Raw genomic sequence first — 13619 nt, 5'->3', positions numbered from 1 at the left:
TTGTAGAAGGGCGTCTTGTCGGCAAGTGACATGCCGCTCCACCGAGTACGAATTAGGCATGGGTCTTGAACTCACTGCTTGTACAGAACAGTACAAATGCATCCCAAGAACAGATGGTTGCATGTGTTGCTGAAATTTGGCCAGTCAAACATCAGACCTTGTAAAAGTAGTTAAATAACATTCAAATGCTCCTTTTTTAATTTAAGTAAACCTTGCTTTTATTCCTTTTTTGTTTTTCATTGACAACTGATTCAGTGCATCTCTGACAACAATGTCGAAATGTTGGGAGGAAAATAGAAAACATGAAAAGTACAGGAATGCAAATAGGCCGAATAGAGCAAATTAAAATGGTTGTAGGGGAGGTACAGCCACAACCGTCATGTCACCAATAGTCCCGACATCGGGTGTTAAGCGCAGACCGTTCCCCACCCCCCATTTTTATTACAATCATCTGTACATCTTATTTGCGCTCCTTCAGAAGCTGTTTCCACACCTAGGCGTCAAGGTGCGGACGTTTTCCGTTCAGAGCAGGCGTCTCTTCTGGGTTTTTAAGACAGCTGGTGGTTGGAAAGGAAAAGCTGCATTTACCCATGCGGCTAAATGCCGCGACGGCCAGATTCCCGGAAACGCTTGCCGTCGCGGCATTTAGCTGTGTGGGTGGAGCTTCATTTCCATCCACCAGCTGTCTAAAAACCAGGAAGAGACACCGGCTCTGAGCGGCCACGCATAGACGCCGAAGTGTGGAAAGGGCTATAGCCAGATCTGGGGGTCTTCTCTTGGTCGGTGACGACCTGTGCCAAATTTCTCTGGAGCTAGAATCCCCATGTCTGGACGATTGGTGACGTGACAGATGGGGGGAATTGGGGGGGGGGGGGGATGACGACATTTTAACAAAAAAATAAAATAAATAAATAAATAACCACCGAATGTGGAATGTTTGACAAATAAATTAAATGCAAACAGGGGAGGGGACAAGGTGATGTACACAAAAAAAGAGGCTGTACAGTATTTGAATAATAATATAAAAAAAAGGGATTCAACAGAACGAGCCCATGTATTGCATTGATTGTGCATCATTTCACACCCCCACTGAATGAAAGGCTGGGGGCCACATGTAATGTTTTTAAGCAAGGCGAACCAGAAAGCCACCTAACGGATGGCAACACTCGCCACAGGCGAGGGGGGGGAGCACGAGGCCGGAGGGACGTAAGTGTGTGTTGTTTATTGTAGACATTCAGAAAACAAAAACAAAGACAGGTTTCCCAAAAAATAGAAAACACCTGTATCAGGCTACGGAGTGAGCGAGCAGCATTTAGAGAGAGAAGCAGAGAGAGAAAGAGAGAGAGAGAGAGAGAGAGAGAGAGAGGATAAGTTGAATGTGATTCAAGTAGTTTGTCAGATGAGCCCCGCCCACCTCGATCTCCGCACCCATTTAAGATGAACTTTAACTAGGGATGCAACCGATATGGAAATTGTGTTAAAATGTATTTTTAAAATAACAATTTGGCCAAAAGCCGATATTTGTCTGCTTTTGCTTTTTGTTGTCCCCATTTTGTGTCAGGGAAACAAATAAATCTTCATTATAAAAAAATAGGTCCAATTATTTTTGAATCTGCAGCTTGCTAGGCTGCAGATAGCCAACACTGCAACATAGCCAGAGCAAAATGCATGCATCATAACAGATAAACATCGGCTACTGCCATTGGTGAATGTCAACTTGTTTGCCGTCAATGAGGCAAATATTGGCCGTATATCAGTATCGGCCGCCATATCCTTGCATCCCCTAACTTAAATCTTTTTTCAAAGATCACCAATCTCCAAGCCCACAATGCGTTTGTGCAACGCTTGTTGGCTTATAGATTGGACATTTCTGAAATAATTTAGACATCTTTTGAAAAATGGCATCACTATTTTGGGCCATGAAATTGTAGGCGAAAATGTTCAAAACTTTCAAAAACTCTTTCGAAAACAGCAGATTCACAAGCTCACATCGGCTATTTTCCAAGACAATTTAGAACTTTTATTTGAAAAAAAACCAAACGGGCTCAAGTGGTTAAGCGCCCTTTCACGGCTGGCAGATATATGTATTACAGCAACATAGGGGACATTTAGCGCCCTCTAGCTTCCATCACTGTCGGGGCAACACGGCCACCGGAATAGAAAAGGAAAACAAAGTCATGATGAAAGCTCAAAACAAACAAAGAAAAGCAGCCCCACCCACCCCCCTTCCCCAGCAAAAAAGGCACTCCAAATCAAAAATTAAACATTTAAATAAAAAGACTTTTCTTTTACTCCAAGCTCTATAAGAGCAGTCATATTTGAATAAGGGCGCCTTGCAACTGCGTATACCAGCCTTTGTAACAAAATTAGAGCATACAATAAAATAAAATAAAATAGGGGGGGTGTGGGGTATAAATAGTGCTGGTAGGTCCGCCCAAAAAGTGTTCCCTTGTACACAAGGAAACAATAAAATGTACAAAGTAAAAAAAAAATCTGTGTTAAATAAAATAAAATAAGGAAGGACAAAAATAAAATAAAAAAAGATAATAAATTATAAATTCCCTACAAAAAAGAGGAAAATTAAAGTACACGGTTGGGGGTCTGTTTCGCCGGGCCGGTGGATTTAGGCCAAAAATTGGGGGGAGGTCACAGGGAGGGGGAAGGGAAAGGCGCGGGGGTGGACTTTGTGGAGGCTGTGGGCCTTATTTCAAGTCGGCGAATCTGAGTCCATTTGTAACGTGGCCCCCCCAACTGTCCTCTTTCACAACCCCTGGGTCCCGTCGGTGCGACGGCGACCCAAATCAGAGGCTCTCCTTACTGGAGCTGGACGAGGACGAGTCCATGGTCCTGAGGCGGATGTCTCCTGGCGGCGCCATGACGACCCCGGCACTGGACTCCTCCTCCTCCTGTGAAGACTCTGCAGACGACTCCGAAGAGGACGAGGACGACGAAGAGGATGAGGAGGAGGGTGGGGGAGCGACGAGGGACAGGGACAGGGCTCGCACCCAGGGGTGCTCGCAGATCTGCTCCAGCGTGGGCCGATCCGAAGGCCGCAGGGCCAGGCACCACTTGATCAACTGCTGGCACTCTGGATGGAGAGAGAGAGAGAGAGACTAAGCTCAATCAATCAGTTATGGAAACGGTTAACTAAACTAATCGATTATTAAAACAAACATCAATAATTTGCTAAGTCCACTGGTATTTCCCTCTATACCAGATTCTCTTCAGCAAAAATAGCAGATCTACAAGCTCATAATCCATCGCATCATGGTGACAGATCATTTAACACCGAAGACTTTACGGTGTTGAAAATAATAGGAGCAGTGGATTACTAGAGGGATGATTTGTTTTGCTTGTGCTCTCGCTGGACGCCATTACAACTCCGGATCAAATGACTTCCACAACAGTTTAGCTAAGAGCTACAAAATACTAGGACACTAGGTGTCACACATAGAGCATGCTGGGAAGCTGGAACACCCTCCCCTCATTCATACGGTAACTGATCACTTGGTGAGCGGTAGGGGGTTGTTATGAGCCCGGGCTGAGATAAAAAAAACACCGGCCCGGGGCTGGTAAACACGCAACTATAGTATAGTATTTGAGAAATAAACAACAAGAAAATGTGTAATTTTCAATGCACTTTTGTTGTGGCTGCCATGCACGGTGAGCTTGTAGATCTGCTATTAGGCTTTAGGGTTAGGAATGGCAAATGACTGTAAAAGATGTCATTCATAAAATCACCATCCTTAAAATGTTGATGTCCTAACAAGTACAGTAATACAAATGTGTGTGTGTGTGTGTGTGTGTGTGTGTGTTAATTGTGTCCAACTCACCGGTAGACACCCTCCTCCTGAAGTACAGGCGTCCTCCGAGGATCTCCTCATCCTGCTCGAAGGGGATGTCCCCGCACACCATGTCGTACAGCAGCACGCCTAGCGACCACACCGTGGCAGAGCGACCGTGGTACCTGTGGAAGCGGATCCACTCTGGCGGGCTGTACACCCGTGTACCTGGAGGGAGGGCGAGAGAGAGAGAGAAATAGGGTGGGAGGCTGTTAGCTTCTTCTTTTTTTTTTAAATCAGTAAGCCATCTTGTATTGAAAAGGCAATCATTCAAGGCAAGTCTAAGAATAAAGACAGCCATCATTAACCAAGTGAACCCTAGAGTCCCTATTTCTAGCCATAATAGGTGAACATTCAGCTGAAATATCCAAGCGTTCAGCAAAAATAGCAAACCTGCAAGTTCCCAACACAAGCTTGTAGATTTATCTACAAGCCTATTTATCCATCATGACTAAGAGGCTACCGTTATTGGAGAAGATGACTCATGTGTACGGGAATAGTCAAGAGAACCCCAAGAGGGGGGGAAAAAGACCAAGAAATGATCTGTGCATCAGTGTGACTAAAATGCCTGAGTCATGGTGGGAAAAGCTTTCCTTCACTACAGCCACTAAACACTGCTGGAAACTGGGTGACCTCCCTCCCTCCCTCCCTCCCTCTCCTCAGAGTAGGAGGAGAGAGAAAGGGAGGTAGCTACTGTCTACAAGCCCGCCCCTCCGGGAGGGAGTAACTTGGATACCAAACACAGAGGAGAAGAGGAAAAAAAGGGGGGCTACTCAGATTTCACAACAAACAGATGTTACGTGGCAAGCTCTGACCTAATACCTGAAGAAAAAAAGACTGCGGCTGTCTATGAATCGACCTTTAAGTACACTAAAGCAACCAGACGGAAAACGTTAAAATATACGATATGGGGTAATTAGTGACCACGTTTATAATAAACAGTAGGTAAGGTAAAATGTGTTCACATTCGAGTCCCAACAACAAGAGAGGGGGAATTGATTTCACTCAGAGCAGGAAAGCTGCTTTCCATTGGAAAAGGTCGATTAAAGCTGTTACTTGTACTAATAATAAAGGCCCCTGGCAGGGAAAACCCTCAGACCAAAAACAAACCACTGCGTCACAGGCTGCCTAGTCAACACCTCCACAAATGGAATATATACACACACAGCCAAACACTCCTATGTCACTTTAACTCACATAAAAGCCATGGAACTGAGAAATTTGCTTTTGGTAAAATAATGTAACTGAGGATGAACACATTTGTACATCCTCAGAACTAAGTTAAATACCAATGGCAAATATAGCAATCACCAATGACCATTATCCCCACAGTACACACACACACACACACACACACACACACACACACACACACGTTAATAATTGCATACAATTCCATTTCAAAATCACACACATGCAATCAGGGAAGGGGGGCGCTTTCCTTTCCCTAAATCCTTACCATCAAAGTCGGTGTAGACGGTGTCCTTGAGAATGGCCCCGGAGCCGAAGTCTATGAGCTTGAGGTCGCCGGTGCGCAGGTCCACCAGCAGGTTCTCGTCCTTGATGTCGCGGTGCACGACGCCGCACGAGTAGCAGTGCCTCACCGCCTCCAGCACCTGGCGGAAGAAGCCGCGCGCCGTCTCCTCGTCCAGGGAGCCCTTCTCTGTGATGAAGTCGAACAGGTCCTTGGCCGGCTCCGGCCGCTCCATGACGATCAGCCAGCCACCGTCGGGCCGCTCGTAGTAGTCCAGCAGGCGGATGACGCCGCGGAAGCCCGGCGACGAACCCCCTTGCTGGCTCACTTTCTTCAGGAGAAGGATCTCCAGAGGCACCATGGAGCCGTTCTGTAGGAAACCACACGACGACAAACACGGAGATTTAGCGACCGATCGCTGCCTTGTACTCTCCCCCACTCCTCCATCGGTGCACAAACCAAAACACCCCCCACCCCCACTCCGGTAGTACTTACGAGTGTGCCCCATTCTGTCACCCTCTCCTTGGCGACGTGTTTCACTGCCACCTGAAATAAAACGTAAACAAACGCGATCAGCACTGAAATAAACGTAAACGAATGCTACCAAGCACTCAAATAAACTCAAAACAGTGCGACCACCACTCAAAGTAAACGTTATACGTGAATAAATGCGTCTAAGGACCTGCTTTGACCCTCATAACATGATTACAAAACGAACACCGACATGGGGGATTAGACTGACGCCCCCCATGCAGCGATCAAAACACGGCTAGGAGGATTCATTCCTTACCGGTGCCCCGTCAGAAAGCCTGGATCCCGCATACACGGTTCCGAATCCCCCGCTGCCGAGCACAGAGCCCACCTGGTACACCTTCTCGAACGGCTCCTTGTCCACTTTCACTGTAAAATTAAAATAAATACAACGTAAATTAAAATATATATTTCCGAGTTAAAAAAAGAACAAAAAAAGAAAAGAAAAGCTGTAACTCCGAGAAAGGCGCAAAATGGACCCAAACTAACCCGTTTGGTTCAATTTTGTACCAGTCCACAGTTCAGACACGTACCGGTCTGGAGCTGGATCTTGACCGGGAGATGGTCCATGCTCGACGGGTTGCAAATGTGTGAAAATGAGCCCAACTTTGACAGCAACATATTTCAAAACAAATGTCCAAAAAAGCAACAGTAATTCCTTCGGTGTGTTCTTCGCCACCGAACGACCCAGTGCAGTGGACTCCCGATTCAAATCAAAACAGCGTCGGGGAAAAGCAATAACCGCAGTTATTCAGCAGCAACGGTTTAAATAATCATAATATCCAACAGTCCCCGGCTCACAGGAGGCTCCGGCGGGTCGCGTCACGACCCAAACAGCGGCGAGGAACGGTCCCTTTCCTCCTCCTCCACGTTTTAATCCTCCGGAAAGAAAACCCGCGGATGCATGTGCTTATTTCTTCTTCTTCTCCGTTGTCGACGTAATAAGTCCTTTTGAGTTGGAAAATGTTTTTTATGTCACATGAAAGAAGCCGGTGCGTCCGTCCACGCAGAGCGGTGTGTGTTGTTGTTGTTAATCGGTGGAGTGCCTGCTAGTGTATGAAGCTTTGGCGCGGTCTCCACACGCCAATATTTTGACGCGGAGGGTGACGCTGATATCCCTCCGCCCCCCTCCCCTTCCACACGAGTCGACACGACAGCTCCTCTCGAACACACGCGCGCGGAAAATGCGGTTATATTAGCGACGATAAATCACAGGCTGTCATTTCCCATCCTATAAAAGGTCTCGACGCTGTTTTCGAGCGGTGGAATTCAAGCAAAATCCTCGCCCGTACGTGGACTATTTTCTCATAGTACTAGACGGCGCTGGGATCCCTCAGTCTGGGTGCTCCGCGCTGTGTTCCACAGCTTGCTTCCACTATCGACCCACCGGTGCGATCGCCGACCAATCAGAGCCGTCATATAAATACTATGTTTTCTCTTTGGGCCAATCGGGACCGTCATATAAATACTATGTGTTCTCCCTGGGCCAATCACGGCTGTCACATATAAATACTATGTTTTCTCGCTGGACCAATCGGGGAAAGTCATTGGAATAAAATGGGCATTTGAGCGCACGTGGCGGCAATTCTCGCCGTCTCCCTCCCTCTCATGCTGTGCACTGTGTGCATCTCTCTGAGAGCAGAGAGATGACAGCGGTCTCATAACACACCACCCCTTTGTTTTACAACGCACACACACACACACACACACACACACACACACACACACACACACACACACACACACACACACACACACACACACACACACACACACACACACACACACACACACACACACACACACACACACACACACACACACACACACACACACACACACACACAAGTGATTACCGGTATATTCACTGTTGTACACCTACCACATTTCTATCGCTCATTCAAGATCCATTCCCCACTTGGCCAGGAGGAGGTGTGCACATGAGCTTCAGGCTTGTCAGTCACAGCTAGGGTCTCAATATCTCAATGGGAAAGTATGGAGACCATGCACCTCCAACCACTGCACATGTACTAGCTATATAGTTACGACCAAAGGTTGCGAAACTAGAACTATGGAATCGTGCATTTCCCGTCAGTGTGTGTGTTGGTTGGTCATTGGTTGACATCACGTGACATCATCAGGGATGGAGCATGTGACACCACGTGACATCATCAGGGATGGAGAGCCCATATATGTGAATGCCCATATATGGAGATCCCTGATGTCATCAATATTGGCCAGCAACTCTACATCATTCTGACCTCAAACCCTTAGATCTCCATATGGAGCTGACCTGTTCTGACATTCCATATATCGATCCTGTTATAGCGCCACCATGAGGCTGGTTTGGGAAAAAAATTGTGTCATGTCGTCCTCAGCCTAGTGGAAATGTGCGTGTATAATTTCACGGAAAATGCACACTGTGTTTGTGATTTGTGGCATTTTGTTCGAAACGGACCAATCATGTGAGCTTTGGAAGCGAATCTTAGCCAATCAGGAAGGAAGATGGGAAATGGTGCAGATCCGTGTTGATCACATGACTATGGAGATAGGTATGGAGATACCGAATTGTGTGATGTATGGATAAAATGTGTACGAGTAATCCACAGAAATGTGTTTTGCCTAAATCGGCCTCATGGTGGCGCTATAACAGGCCGTTGAGGAATATTTGGGGCAGAGGTTCGTCGTTGGCATCCAGCGAGTGTGTGTGCAAAGTTTGGCATGGATCGGGCCAACGGTGCCGGAGATTAGCTGGTAACAGACGGACGGAAGGAAGGAAGGAAGGACGGACGGACGGACGGACGGACGGACGCACACACACACACACGCGGACGGAGTGCAAAACATACTCTCTCCCCATGCCTTCGGCCTGGTGGAGACAACAATACAAATCATCATTCCACAGTTTTGGAGCCAGGCGGGAGAACAGATAAAATAGATAAATAAAACAAAACATATCAAATGGGGGTCAGCACTAATGCATATCAATTGATTGTCAATGAAATGAAAAAGGTTGAATATCACTGCACTGGGCTACTAATTCAAATTATAAATCAGTGATGGCATCCAGTTTTGGCACATGGTTTTATGAATTGATTGCTTAAGGTCAGTTGGGAATTTAAGGAGGACCATTTAATGTCTTACAATCCATTGTAGTGTGATTTGCTGACCCAAGTGTAATGGAGGAGCCCAAAGACTGACAAATGTTGTATACTTGCACTTAGAACTATGAGATCATGTCAGAACATTTGACACTCACACAGTGAATCCATCGTTAAAAGTGAGTTCTCTACATTATCGTCCTCCGAACGGGCTACCTGAGGACAGTGAAAACACTTTGGGCTTTGAAAGCAAATTCAAGTGTTTAGGTCTTAGGACTCTCCATACGTTCTCTCACACATGGACAACAAGTGATCTGATTGGATTTGTATATTCCGACATCATCCACCTGTCTGTCTGCATTGGTTGCCACTTGTCAGTATTGAGAAAGTTAATTTTCTACGTGAACTAGTTCAAAGTTCAGTTCACAAATGTATGGTTCCAAAAATGAACTAGTTTAGCTCTTCCCCCCCCCCCCCCCCCCCCCCCAATACGTTTCTGTGAGCTATTCCAAAATTGCCACAGCCCATATAGAACCACAGACTTTATTCCTATTGGGAATAAAGTCCAAACCTTAAAAAAATCCCGTTGGCATTAATAAAGTCACAACTTCTAGAATGTGTCAACAATTATCCAAATTAATTATTTTCTTTTTTTACATTTTGGAAAAAATAGCCAATTTAACACTGAGGTGCCCAATGTTTAGCTTCCCACTCTTCCTGGACCCTTTTGCAATTTTGTGAAATGCCGCCAAATCAGTAGAGTAATCCTTTTCCACTTTGCTTCTGTCTTTTTAATTATGGACCATGTGAAAATGAAGCCACAACTTGTGAAAGCTAACATGCTTTTATTGTTATTAAAACCTGCATAGTTGAACGTGCTGAAAATCTACAAGCTCACTTGATTCCTATCTGGATGGGCCAAACTTTCTGTCAGAACTGTACTATGAGTTGTACTATCAGTCTGAACATAGACTCATAGTACAGCTTTGATGCCAAGGCTCTCATCTAAAGAATTGAACTTGCACCATTAGTATGCTATGGTAGCTTATACATCAGTAGAAAATAAATGTGGTTGTCTTTACACAGGCACACAAATACTCACTTTCCATGTTTGAAAAAGTGAGGTGAGGTGAGGTGAGCTGGAGTCTGAAGAGGTGAGTTTTCAGACTGTCTACAGCCCTGACTGATGGTGGATGTCAGAGGTCATTCCACAGTTTGGGAGCCAGGAAGGAGAAGAGTCTAGGGCGTGCAGGACGTTGGCTAGGGTGTTTAGGGAAGGGAGGGACAGGCGTCCTGTATTAGCTGATAATAAGTGAGCAGGAATCATCATGTCCTGAACATAAGGGGAGTGCCAACTGTGCCATCATAGATATGTGTAGGCCGTGTAGGCCGCTGCATTGGCCACTGTGGCCATACGTCAATGTCACGGCCATATTGGCAGCAATGGCAGGTGCAACTTGCTATAACTCATAACTACCTCAGACTAAAACTAGTTTTGGTTTTATAATCATTATTCATTACAGAATCACTGGCCTACTGCACTGGTCCTCACTCAGTTAAGTCCCTGCGGGTGTCAGGATTTTATTCTAGTCAGGGACTAATTTAGAACGGCAGGATAGAAAACATACCAGTTCTCTGGGTCCCCTTGACTGGAGTTGAGAACCATCGATCATGCCTAATACATGTTTCATTCATCATTTATTTACCCCTGAACTTTGCGGCCTATGATATCCCACCCCATAAATTCACGTACAGCTACGAGTAAGCGGCTACTCCCTGGGGAAATTAATGTCAGTCTTTAAGGTCCTCACAGACTGCTGTGTTTTTTTTGGGAAAAAGGGCGGAAAAACACTGAAAGATTAAAAAAAAGAAAAGGAAAAAAAAGCCATCTGCAAGGACCTTCACTGTCTGTACTTAACTGTGTTCACACTTATCTCCAACACACAGGTTGCACACATGGGTCAATAAACTAAATTAAGTGCCACTGTCAGATACAAATGCGTGTGTTCTCTCCACAAATACCCATTTTAACTATGCTGGCCTGCCTACATTTTTGTTCTAACACAGTAGATTTCAATAAAAGGTTACGTTGTTTCAGCCAGCGCTGTATGTGAAATTGTGTTGTATAAATCCTACTATAAATGCACCAGGGGCTCAACCAATCAGGCTCTGCCAGTGGGCCGAATTGATTGCCAACTTGCCAAGTACACTTTTCAGTTTGCAGTCTTCACACACAGGCACATATATGTGGGACACCGGCTGACAGTTAAAACGGGTGCTATGACAACGTATATCATTAGGTTCCCAAGTTGCATCGTTCCCAAGTAGGCCGGTGGCCGACGGCGACGGGCACGTACAGGTCTAGTATAGTTGAATGATAAATGGTGTGTGATTTGTCAAGCTTTAACATATTTTGAAAATAGGAGACCTACAAGCTGATAGATCCAGAACAGCCCTGTACACCCTGTATCTATAACCTAACGTCGATCCAGATTTTTGGGCATAGCAAAATGCACAAGCCGCACCCCTGCCGTCCCCCTCAACAGGGGCGCCTTCTGGCCTAGCGGTCCAGGCACGTAACAGGCTCTAATGCAGCCTGACAGCGTGTCGCAGGCTTGAAATTTTAATCCCATTCCCGACCTTCACTGTGTGTCATTCCCTGTCTATCTCTGTCTGTTTTCTGTCTCGCTCTACTGTAAAAAAAAAAAAAAAGAAAAGAAAAAAGAAACACCAAAACTGACATTTTAAATGAGGACTACAAGCTTTAGTCTTTAAACATTGACCTGGTCCCTGACCATGGGGAAGGGTGACTACTGACTAGAAGCATGGACTGTGTCTTCTTTCAATATGTTTTAACATATTTTTGTAGAGTGTAGAGTAGACTGTTGAGTAGACCGTTATCAATCCGTTTTCTCTTGTCTCGAGAGTAAAGCATAGGAGAACCTCGATGTAGGCCTAATTACAAGATGTACTACATTGACACAAATATTGTTTAACCTTGTGCTACACATTGTGTTGCCTCATTGCACTTTTCCTGCACACACACACACACACACACACACACACACACACACACACACACACACAAATGGAGCAAAGTTATAAAGAACATGGATTTAATTAAACAATCTGGGCACTTTTAGCCTAAATATGCCAATAGTGTACCAATGTAAAGCACAGAAGAACCCACAGTGGCTGCAGTCACGTGCAGTGGCATGACCAATAGTGGCATACTACTAGTGGCAGGGACCTTGGGCGTACAATTAATTGAATCAGATTTATAACTTTTCCCAAATTTGAGAGAGAAAGATGCGCGCGCACACACACACACGCAGGCGCACACACACACACACACACACACGGACTGACGGACGCACACACACACACACACACACACACACACACGGACGGGGCTGTCGGTAGTTAGCTCACCGGGCGGAGTGTCGTCGGTGGCAGTGCTCAGTCCTCCAAGCAGCTGGCTCAGGCCGGGTTCGCTGATTTCGCTCTCTCCTGAGGTTGCCATGGCTGTCTTATCTTGGCTGTCTTCTCCCTGTCATTCACTGTCAAATAAAACAACAACAAATAGCCCAAAAGATAGTCTACAATCTACAAGCTTGTGTTGCAATCTTGTAGACAGCAGGTGTTACCAATTATATGACTAAAGGCTCTGCGTAGCAAAGAATTTCCAGTGAGCCAGCATGCACCTGATTGGAGCACAACCTTAATTGTCAATATGGCTGCTGTGCATAGCAGTGGTGGAAAAAGTTCACAACAATAGAGGGTATGCACATGCTTAAAGTGAAGAATGGTACATCGAGTGGCAAATCGAGTGGCAAAGCAACATGCAAGGTGAGTTTAACATTGTTTAACCTTGTTTAATGCAATCAGATATGACTTTTCTGTTTGTATGTATGGGTTGTCAAGGCCAGGAAAGTAGTTTTTTTCCACTCAGTAGACATTCCTGCATAACTTCCTGGTTTGATGATGATGTCACGCGCATACTCTCTATACTGCAATATATAAATACGTCCTGCATGTTACAAGTAAAAGTCGGGAATTCAAAATGTAATTGAGTAAAAGTACAAACGTTTTGGCATCAAAATGTACCAAAAGTAAAAGTAGGCCTACTCATTATGTTGAATGTCCCGTATAAAATAGCTCGAACCAGTGCTGGTTATTTAGTTAGGACTCGCAACAGTGGTGTTCGATACGAACTTAACCGGGATGTAGGAACCTCTACTTCAATGCTCTACGAGTTGCTTAGCCATTAGCCAGTTATTCTGTCTCATCTAGAAGACTCGTGCCAAAGGTAATAGAAGCTATCCAAGGTATATGGGTTGTAAAGCCAGATACCTTAGTTCGTATGTGTTGACATGTTGGAGATACCGCGTGCGTTGTTTGGTATCTGAGGTTTAGAAGCCCTGGGAGCCGCCTTTTATCCTGTGCAAGTCTAGTGTCACGATGATGTCTCCACTGTGTATATCCATCTTTGGACTTTCCACATTAATCTGATGTCAGCGCTGGATATCGCCGTTGTCTCCATATATGGCACTTAGGTTATCCCCATATATGGATCTCTAAGTGAAAGCCTTCGCAACAGCCACCCCCAGATTTCCCATGGAAATATGTAAAATATCAAGAAGGCTTGAATCCCCATATATGGAGCTCTAA

At 45.4% G+C, this 13619-nt stretch overlaps 1 protein-coding gene across 2 annotated transcripts; it reads right to left on the bottom strand.

Moving 5' to 3' along the window:
* Nucleotides 1–642: 642 nt before the first annotated feature.
* On the bottom strand, nt 643–12684 carry LOC306916656 (serine/threonine-protein kinase pim-3-like). Of its 2 annotated transcripts, none has more exons than XM_079494631.1 (6): nt 12381–12684; nt 6107–6216; nt 5812–5862; nt 5302–5686; nt 3834–4010; nt 643–3088 (listed from the first exon to the last, which is right to left on the bottom strand). In XM_079494631.1, exons 1-6 carry the CDS (start codon nt 12469–12471, stop codon nt 2802–2804), a joined length of 1101 nt encoding a protein of 366 aa, XP_079350757.1. In that variant the 5' UTR covers nt 12472–12684; the 3' UTR covers nt 643–2801. The 2 variants fall into 2 exon arrangements, with proteins under 2 accessions (XP_079350757.1, XP_079350758.1); XM_079494632.1 differs by lacking the exon at nt 12381–12684 and adding an exon at nt 6381–7217.
* Between the last annotated feature and the right edge of the window lie 935 nt (nt 12685–13619).

The sequence above is a fragment of the Electrona antarctica genome, assembly GCF_951216825.1.
Source record: "Electrona antarctica genome assembly, chromosome: 23".
Taxonomy (NCBI): Eukaryota; Metazoa; Chordata; class Actinopteri; order Myctophiformes; family Myctophidae; genus Electrona; species Electrona antarctica.
This window is presented reverse-complemented; position numbering and strand designations above follow the sequence as displayed.